Source organism: Schistosoma mansoni (assembly GCF_000237925.1).
Source record: "Schistosoma mansoni, WGS project CABG00000000 data, supercontig 0270, strain Puerto Rico, whole genome shotgun sequence".
Taxonomy (NCBI): Eukaryota; Metazoa; Platyhelminthes; class Trematoda; order Strigeidida; family Schistosomatidae; genus Schistosoma; species Schistosoma mansoni.
Window position 1 is genome coordinate 107,103 of NW_017386133.1, and position 11,027 is coordinate 118,129.

The window sequence follows — 11,027 nt, forward strand, 5'->3', positions numbered from 1 at the left end:
CAGCAGTGCGCATCCACGATCCCGCCTGGAGTTCTAGTGAGAAGTCGTGACCAGTGGAGCTAATCCATGTCAGGTAGAGATAGGTATCTACCTCAGTACAATGGAAGTTGGTCGCGCAGTTTCGTGGATTGGTTGAGGTTGGACATTAACACCATTGGATGCTGGCTCAGTGGTCTATCGGTTAAGTGCTCTGGCGCGAGACTGGTAGGTCCTGGGTTCGAATCTCGCGAGGCGGGATTGTGGATGCTCTCTGCTGAGGAGTCCCACAATAGGATAAAATGGCCGTCCAGTGCTTCCAGATTTTCCATGGTGGTCTAGCTTCAATTGACTCATGATCTCAAGTATATAAAATTAATAAAATCTCCACAAAACCCCCCTTCTGATTATTGTTACTATTATTATTGAGTAGCTGATGTTCCAGAAATAGAAAGACAAGAGTTCGAATCTTTAGTTATTTTTCCCCTATCCTTATTTCAATAATCAATTAATTGATTTAATAATTAGCTCATTTTTCACTATCTTCAAAACTTTCAGATCTTTGCAACACTTTATTGGTTATTATTAAATCATGGTGAACAACTTATGTATTGTGTTAATCCATCATCCATATTACCACAAGCAAGTATTTCTTCACCTAAAGTATCGAATTCACGACATACACATAAAAAATCTTCTACATTCTTTGTTAACAATAATGGTAATAGTGCTTCATCTTTATCATTATTATTTAAACATGGTTCACGTGTTGCTCGACAAGTGATTGGTGGTTTAACTGATTTACTAAGAAATCATGCTGCTGATCTACCAGATCCAACTACTGATTGGAAACTTATTTTTGGTTTATTAGAAATATGTGGAGCTGGTCGAAGAGCTAATATCCTTTTAACCGGTACAACAGTAACGAAATGTGATAGTGAAGAGAAATTCTCATGTAAGATAATTTTGAGCTGCTACTTCTTTTTCTTTCAGTTTATCCATATGGTTGATGATGATGATCATATTTTTGGTTAGTTGTTTAGTTTACTTCACTTTTTATATGTATATACTTCAATCACTTCAGTGATTACAACATACCACCAACAAACTTATTTGACCTGTTTCTAGGCATATTTATTCATTACATAATGGTGGTGTAGTTAAATCATATGGTTATCATAATGATTAATCTTGTAGATAAGAAACAATTTCTTATAGTAAATTATCTTATTCTACCAAATGATCATAAGTTATTTGAACTAACTCTTTTATAAATAGCTAAGAGTCAACAATATCCTTCAATATGGAACATAAGTTCTTAGCTATATTTTAGATAAATCTTATTTATGCCAGGGAAGTCCTACTCACTGTCTTCTCGTGACACTACTGATGTCTACGAAATTGAGAAGACGAAAAATGAATGTCCGGCGCTTTAACCGGGTTGATGGACGCGGAAAATCCACATAGGGTAGTCGAAAAACCCTGATTCCAAACCAATGATGCACATGGGATCCAATATCCTGAGGGAACAAATGGCTTATGAACCAATCGTTGGTCACCGGCTATCATGGGACTGCATCTACTGACGTTGCTCCACTACTTTGTGGACTAGACCTTTAGGTCAATGTCTTCGAGTGTGACCCCGTAGAAAGACCACCTGTTTCAGTTTTGGCACTTGGGAATTATCCTAGCTCTCACACAAATCGAATGATTTATATGGAGCATATCTACTTGGTGCCAATGTTTACGTGTTCAAATAAATAAATAAAAGTCAACAATGACTCAAGTTTGTATTCAACATAAAGATTTTCTTTTATTTGTATTGGTTGTTTGAATCATTCCATTAATAGTTAGAACTGCAATTGATTATAAATCTGTTTTTTTTCCTGACATAATATCTGCATCCATCTCTGCCTATAAAGTTTTTTTTATCGTTATACTTATTCCACTTTTCGAGTGTATCTTGTTTTTTCAATTATTCAAATGTACTACAAGTTGTAAACAGAGATGATGATGGCTAGCAGTGGAATCAAGGACGCGTGTTTCGTCCAATCTGGGACTTGTTGATTGGGTGTAACTGCATCCCACTCATGGACTCGAACCCAGCACCGTTCACTTCGGACACCTTTGCCTTATTCACTTATCTACTGAGTCCAGGTAGCCACTAGCTTGTCCTGATGAGTCTCAAATAGGGAGAAACGCGCGTTTTGGATTTCACTACTATCCACCATTATCTCTGCTTATAATGCTTGTGACTTGAGGCAATATCGAGGCAATCCGCATAGGATGGACACAATAAGTGACTGAATAATTACAGTCCTTAAACATCAATAGTAAGGTCCAAACAATCAATACAAAAATGAATCATACTGCAAATTGTTGAAAAGGTATTTTCCAAAATTTATTTTCATAAAAATCTTTTCTATTTTGTCTTTATTTGAACACAGTCTACTTCATTCCGATCTAAAACATGCCACACATTGTACATAAATGTTACATATTCATTTAATAACGAAGTTGTTTTGTATATATTCATTTAGATTCTAGTTCAGATATTCCTCGAAAAATGAGTGCGAATCATCCTTCGAATCCGTATAAATCTAGTCGTGGTTATACAAGCGATAGTGAAACACATCACACTGTTCATGAGGTCCAGGCAGTGGCAAGTAAATCATATTCACACTTATCCAGTTCGAATATGTTTGTATCCGGAAATGATGGTGAACAAATGCAGAAAAAATCATCATCAGAGGTGATCGAACAGGCTGAGAATGACACAACAGACGTTTCAGAGTCATATGAAGTAATCCATAAGCTTCCTAATAAAATGGCACAAATAACATGGGGGAAATCATCTCTTCTTATATCTCCTTTGGTTTTAAGTTATGAAGTGGTGATTGGTTCACGAGATCCAGTAACTTTAGAACAAGCTGTTGACTGTTTGGCATTTTTAATTCGTGATCCAGCTCACATTACACCAGATAACTTTGAGGTTTGTAATAACTTTGATTTCTATTGTTTTCAATTGTTTATGTAGTCGTTCATAACCTTATACTTTATTATTATTATTATTATTATTAGCTTTATTCAATATTATATTATTTGGTACAAAATCGAATTCTCAGCATAAAGTATTTCAACATGTTTACGTTTCTTTTTTCTTCGTTGCTCCTGATGATAAACATTCAGTGATCGCTAGTTGGATGTCAGCAGTTCAGTCAATCGACATATGAATAATGTATATTCTTTTTGCTGCATGTTCCCAGCAAATACGACATCTCTGATTAGGCCTTTTGTAACCTTTACAGCGAAAGGTTGTACAGTTTTCAGAAACGCACCGGAATAGGTTGTGTGCTTAATAGCCATAATGATGTATCAAAACAAACAATATTAGATAACTTGTTGAAATATATAGATGACAGGAACAGGTAGCCCAGATGTTTAAGCAGGCCGCCTATTTCGTAAGTTATGAAGTGGTGATTGGTTCACGAGATCCAGTAACTTTAGAACAAGCTGTTGACTGTTTGGCATTTGTTGAATATTTTAACCTAAGTGGCCGTGTAAGTAACCTGATATTTATTTCGGTTCAAAAAAGTTTCTATATAGTGTTGTGACATGTGGTGTCCGAAACTTGATACTAGTACACAATCTTCCTATACATGACTCCAGTCGACTACTCGAGTGGAAAGACCGAGTGTGAGAAAGGAAGTTTATAGACTAATCGAATCGACACGTATGTGTAATCATCCGTTGGAAAATCAAACCACCATTGGCTTCTTGTCTCTTAAAAACAAAAGCTTTTTCTTGGCAAATCATGGGCACTTATCGTTTGTTGAATTTCTCATTGATTCAGTGTGTTAGGTTAAAGTTACAATCGAAATGAAAAACTCAGTTAACAAATATTCATAATTCACAAATATCCGTCAACAGTATTTCTCGAGGCATAGGGAAACGTTTCATCCAATCAGGATTGAACGGAAGCTTCTCAGAAACATTTGGAAGATTAAAGGATTATTTATCACCTTTTAATTGGATATTTACCCATGTTGTTACTTGTCCAACATGTTTTCAGAATTTTCTAGAAGACTAAGGTCACATAAAAGTCTGCAAACACACTCGACTTCCCATACATGACTAAGATTAGAGTAGGACTCCTATTTACATTTCCCGACTTTTCTCGATTGTTCAAAATGAAATGTATAAGTAGTCTGGACTACGAGGAGTTAGTAAAGAATGTCCAATTATTGAACTCATCAAGTGGTTATAATACATTCATTCATAAAATGTGATTTTCCGAGTTGTTATGATTTGTCAGTACGATTCAGTCACAATCACATTTCCACATTTGGCATGACAAACTATACAGTAATAGAAGGTTAAAGACGAATAAGACGCTTCAATGCTTCAAACCAGAGTAGAATATATATATATATATATATATATAAAATTAAGGTTTTTAATATTTATTTTCTTCACTCCTAGTGTGCTGTTGAAGCGTTACGTGTTTTTGTTGAAGCCTGTATCAATTTACCTCCAAGAAACGCAAATAATCTCGTTTCATCTTCATATGATGTTAATAATAAAACAGAATCAGCCCACCGTCGTCGTCCTGATCATCCAAGGCATTCGACGAATCGTCCCAATTATGCTTTATCTGATTCAGATACAGATACTGAGCAACATCTTGAGTATGGAAAATTGAAAACAGTTGAAAAAGGGGTGGTATTTAGTGAATCTGTACTTAGTCCTATTACTAGTGTCATTGCTGTACAGGTAAATTGTAATGTATTTCAACTTCATTCGTTCATATTTTCTATTGTATCGTATATAGATATATTCTACTTGCTACAATGAAACAATGACTGATATCTTTCAGCGAATAGAAAACAAATGCCGGACTGTAGATAAAGAGTTTTGCGTCGTGGCACCAACCATAAATCAAATGCTCTATCAAAAATACAATTGAGTATACCAGATTTATTTACCTGTTCAGTAGTCATAAATTGAATACACTGAACGAAGCAGTATTTAATAAAAATTAGTCAATAACTTACTGTATGTGTACAATGTACAAAAGTACCTGGTTAAACTGTTTTAATGAATAACGTTTACTGAGAGTTATATTCAGTAAAACTAATCTTATTACCGAACTGGTTAGTCTTGTACATCGATTTCTCAGACATTTCCTGAACCCTACAAATTTCCCTCTCCTAAATCCTGAATAGAAAAGAAATGCAGAAGCATAGAAAGTTATACTTCGAGTAGTTGACTACACAAAAAAACCGAGGATATTAGGATAACAACATATAATACTGAGATCCCGAAAATTCTCTTAAAGTTGACTAACTCTTCAAACATTACTTGGTCTACCTAATCATTTGATGCTCTCTTACAACCCACTTCAATCATTGAATCAGCGCTCTCTAGATTTCACTTGGGAGCTTCTAGAAAGCACTGATTAGTTGAAGTATTTCTAGCACTTTTTTTCCTGACTTTTGAAGAGTATTTAGAGGAAGTATCAAGCGCTCATAGAAAAAAAACAAATGTTGATTAATTTCTCAGAGTATGTTGTAAGTGAGCATTAAATGATTAGGTAAATCAAATAGAGTCAGTCAAGTTTAAGAGAATTTTCCAGATCGTAGTGTCATACATAATTACGGAAATACCTTCGTTTTGTAAGTTGTCTGATATTCGAAGTGTGACTTTGATTTACTCTGAAGAAGTGGCTTACATTAAGTCACGAAACGTAAAAATATACAATCTTTCTACTCATTGAAATATAACAAAGAATATATTTATTATTAACTTTCTACCCAATGCTCAATTTATTTGTATTTTTTATGCTCGAAGGGGTGTTATATTTCTAGACGCAACATATTAGGAAGAACTCTGTAATTGGTTATCACTAGATTATTATGTAACTGACGTAGGTTGGTTGTAAATTCAATCTTTTTCGGTCTTATCCAATAAATAGTAAAAAGATTGGTAAGCAGAGATGAATAGTGGCTAGCAGTGGGATCCAGGACGCGCGTTTCGTCCTATTTGGGACTCGTCAGCTGGATGTACCTGCATCTGAGAGTTGATGTTCGCTCTGGGACTCGAACCCTAGATTCCACTGCTAGCCACTATCCATCTCTGCTTACCATGCTTGTGAATTAAGGCTATATCGAGGCAATACGCACAGTATGCACATATGCCAATTAGAGACTGACCAGTTGCAGTCCTAACACATCGATGGGAAAATTCAAACAAACAATGCTATAGGAATTAACAAGATTGGTCTTTTGGAGCAGTTGTGTGGCTAAAATTGAGGAGAGCTGTTGTATATGATATCTCAGTTGTCGCTAAAGTTAATACCAAGTATCCCACTTCGTAATAATACTTCCTAGTATGTTTTTTCTGATCAGAGTTTAGGGGGTGCAAATGTTAACGGATATAGGAAACGTCTAATAAGTTAATGTGCAAGACCTATTAACTTACCAATATGAAATTGAATTACGTGCTCTTTATACCATTACAAGATGCAAGAGAGAGAATTTGTTTTCATGAATTTGTACTCGGATTTTTTAATATCTTAAATGTCTAATAAATATATGTATCGCTCAATTTTGTAGATTAGTTGAGGTTCGACATTAACACCATTGAATGCCGGCTCAGTAGTCTACAGTTTAAGCTTCCTCGCGTGAGACCCTTTAGGTCCTAGGTTCTAATCTAGAGAGGCGGGATCGTGAATGTGCCTTGTCGAGGAGTCTCATACTAGAACGATACGGCCATCCAGTGCTTCTAGATTTTCCATGGTAGTCTAACTCCAATTGATTCATGATCTCAACCATTGAAATTATTATAATATCTACAAAAAACCCCTTCTGATACTAAATAGATATACCTATTTCTCTGTATTTTTTAAAGCTTCTAGATTTAATTAACATATTATTTACACGTGCAACATCAATATACAGAGAATGGACAAGAATTAATCCTGGTCAACTAACTTCATCTACTGTCGTCAATGAAGAATTTACAAATAGCCAACTAGATAATGAAAAATATTCACATAATAATACAAACGATGTTGAAACATCAAATTCAAGTATGGATTCAATAAATTTAGATCATTTATGGAATGTTTGTTGGCGTCCATTATTACAATCTACAGCTAGATTATGTTCAGATATTCGTCGTGATGTTAGAACAGATGCATTAACTTATTTACAAAAAGCATTATTATCACCAACTTTACATTTATTAAATGGTAAACAATGGGAGAATTGTTTTAATGAAGTAAGCGAATCTACATATATATAGAGTGTACTTTATTCCATGTGAATGGGTCATGAATAAATCTTCGTTTAACCAATTGTAGTATAATATCTGTTGAAGGATTTTTTGAACCCCTCTGGGGGCTACTGCTGGTCCCAATCGCAGATAAAGGATGGGGGTTGGACATGAGGTTAGAGACCCTATTCCGTAAAAAACGCTAACCAGTTCAGGAATTGACATTTGAATAATGTTCATTCTTTTCAATGCATATTGTCAGCCATCACGATGTCTCTGATTGTACTTTTTTGCAACCTGTACAACAAGAGGTCGTAAACGTTTGATAAACGCAGCTGAATAGGTTATATGATTAATAAACTTGAAGATATGTTAAAACAAATAAAAAAATAGATTACTTGTTGAGATATCTAGATTACAGGGACAGGTAACCCAGATATTCAAACAGGCCGTCCCAGAAGTAGTCATTGTTGATAGAAAGTTAATGAATACTGTTTTTTTCCCTGAAGTTACAAATTTTATTGATTAAAGTATGCATGTATATGTTCTAATTACCATACAAGTTCACCTGATGATGATGTTCCTTATCGTGTCTTAGACATTCAACTATAGAATCAATGATTTAAAATGTAATAGACTGTTAAAAACAACACTGACACTTAATTTGCCTATTGAGTATTTCGTTGGAATATTGAATGAAGTTGTTTATTATTTAAACACATAAACATTGGTACAAGGAGGCACCAAATAGATATATGCCACATAAATCATTCGATTTGTGTAAGGGCTGGGATACTGCTCAAGTGTCCAGATTGAAACAGGTGGTTTTCTTGGGAGGCCACACTCGGGACCTTTCATCTAAAGATCTAATCTACAAGGCAGTGGAGCAACATCAGAAGATGCGATCCCGTGGTAGCCGGTGACCAACGACTGATTCATGTGCCATTTGTTCCGTCAGGATTCTGGATCCCATGTTCACCATTGGTTTGGAATGAGGGTTTTCCAACTCACCTATGTGGACTCTTCGTATACACCAACCCGATTAAAGTGCCGGACATTCACTTTTCGTCCTCCGAATCCGGTAAACAACAGTAATGCTGCTAGAAGGCATTGAGTAGGACTTCTCTGACACTGATTGTATGCATGTGGCCATGTGAGAGCATTTCTAGAAAGAGAGGGCCGACTCTCCTTACTCTCTGCCCTACCAAGGCATTTGGGGGGATTAAATGAAGTAATTTTCCACTGCTATCAATCGCCATGTATAAATAATTTGTTTTTCCTTTCCATATATTTTCTTTAGGTTTTATTCCCCTTATTATCTGGTTTCCTAGAAAGTATTACACTTGAGGAAGTTCTTACAACTAATTCAAGAAATTCGCATGATATTATTAATTACAACACTGGTTATGCTCATCATCTACATGCTGTTGAATTTGCTGATCCTCGTATGCGTGCTATTCCATTATTAACTAAAGTTTATCTACAACATCTTCGTCCATTATATGAATTAGATACATTCAATACATTGTGGATACGTATGCTTGCTTATATGGAACAGTATATGTTGGCTAGCAGTAACTCTGATTCATTGGTAAATGATAATTCAATTCATACTTCTTTGTGAAATATTCGTATTATTTAGTATGCAATGCCCCAATTCAGTTTACGAAGTATGATTAAGTAATGGAGTAGGGTTCAACTCCCCAATAGGGTGTTTAATGTTTAAGCCTACAGTTATTATTATGAATTGGTAGCAACTTACTAACTAACCTGTGATCATATGATTTAAATATTTGTTCTTCATTTCTGCCACACTAGTTGTAGTGAATGAGAACACAGGTGAGGACAACCAACTATGTATTTAGCGCAAATTACAACGTTACTTGATAAAATACAAAAACCATACTATAATACTCTATTTGCGAAATGTTCTTTAATTGTCTCAGGCTTCATTGTTCCTGGATTTCCACACAAATTGCTTTTTATTTATGTTCTTCTCAATCTTTTGCTGTCAGATATTCTATTCCTTACTCACAATATATACTACTTATGTCGATATAAGTAGCTCACACCACACTAGTAATGCAAATAACATATCTATTAAGATTTCAGTCTGTTGTTCAGTACCTTGTTTTCTTTTACGATACCTCTTTAAGATATCGCCATCTGAAGTAACACCTACTGCATTATGACAGATGTCTCTCAAATTTACTTGTAACTTTGAGTGGATAACGTTGAAGTTCTATTAATTAAGCTTATGTTTAATAACTCGATGCCGAGGTTTGTGTTAGGTTCACTTAAGTAACTCAATAAATAAATCCCTGTGTTACATTAACATTGGTGACCTTTCCATTAGTGAAATTAAATTAACATATACTATGAAATAAAGCGGAGATCATCTTTGAAAAAAAAAACCAAGCACTGTATAGATACATCTATTTATGAATTGACTTGAATATAGTCATTTCGAATTTGCATCTTATAAACTCAGTGACACATCACTCAATGATTATAATAAGAATATTACCATTTTTAATTGTATCAACTAACATGGTATTTTATATATATATAGTTGAAATCATGAGTCAATTGAAGCTAGACCACCATGGAAAAACCTGAAAGCACTGGACGGCCATTTCGTCCTATTGTGGTGGGACTCCTCAGCTTGGTATTGATTAATAGATCCACCGGAATTCAGTGTTATTTTATTGACTCTCCAATGCAAAAGTTATAAGTTGCGTATTAGGTTTCAAACGATTGTGCTTGTTATCATATATCACATTCACATACTTCTATAAGACAAGCCTATAATATTCAAACAAATAAAATAGATGGATGATTAAATTGCGTGTTTGCAAGCTAGGGTAATTTGTAATTAATTATTTGTAATGTCAAACCAGTTTACATCTGGTCAAAATCCGATCCTCATTGTTAAACATTAGATTGATTTAAACACATAAATATTGGTACAAAAGGGGCACCGAATACATATGCGCCGCACAAATCTCATTTGATTTGTGTGAGGGCTGTGATACTGCCCAGGTGCCCAAACTGAAGCAGGTGGTTTTCTTAGGGGGCCACACTCAGAGCCTTTGACCTAAAGGTCTAATCCACAAGGCAGTGGAGCATCGTGAGGAGATGCAGTCCCGTGGTAGCTGGTGACCAACGATTGATTCGTACGCCATCTGTTCCCTCAGGATACTGTAGCTCATATGCACATTGGTTTGGAATGAGGGTTTTCCAACCTTTCTAGGTGAACTTTCCGTGTCCACCAACCCGGTTAAAGCGTCGGACATTCACTTTTTGTCCTCTGAATTTTGTAAACAACACGGAAACCTGAATCGGTGATCCTAAAGTAAGGTATTCATCTCGAGACTTCAAACTGCTTGATGCTCGAACACGTGACATTATGAATGTCCATTGACTACAGAGTCTAAAACTGAGACAAAGCCGCACTATCTAGTGTTCTTTTATTTTAAAATTTAACATTAGTTGAAAACATTCTACGAAAGACAAAGAAATAGTAGACTAGACACATTCATGTTTTGATTAAAACAAGAATCTCTGTATATCTATCTTATGGGAAGTACATTTGTTGTGAAGAGAACAATGGAGAAGTGATAAATTATGAAAGCCAATTTTTGGGATATTAGTTCACTTAGGTTGTGATCCGTAATTGATAACATTTGACAACCGTCTTATTATTTTAATCATAAGCTTTTGTTAAATTTACGAATTACTGTCATATCTTCATCTGTTTGATGTTTACGGTAATT

General features: G+C 35.1%; 1 protein-coding gene across 1 annotated transcript in view; it reads left to right on the top strand.

Moving 5' to 3' along the window:
- Positions 1–11,027, top strand: part of Smp_101280 (golgi-specific brefeldin A-resistance factor,putative) — a gene marked incomplete at both ends in the record, with an annotated part of 41,738 nt that overhangs the window by 26,154 nt on the left and 4,557 nt on the right. Inside the window, 5 exons of the mRNA XM_018792472.1 lie at positions 705–931; positions 2,637–2,968; positions 4,459–4,705; positions 6,857–7,257; positions 8,552–8,842. Coding sequence (XP_018644443.1) covers positions 705–931; positions 2,637–2,968; positions 4,459–4,705; positions 6,857–7,257; positions 8,552–8,842 — 1,498 coding nt within the window. The remainder of the gene's footprint in view (positions 1–704; positions 932–2,636; positions 2,969–4,458; positions 4,706–6,856; positions 7,258–8,551; positions 8,843–11,027) is intronic.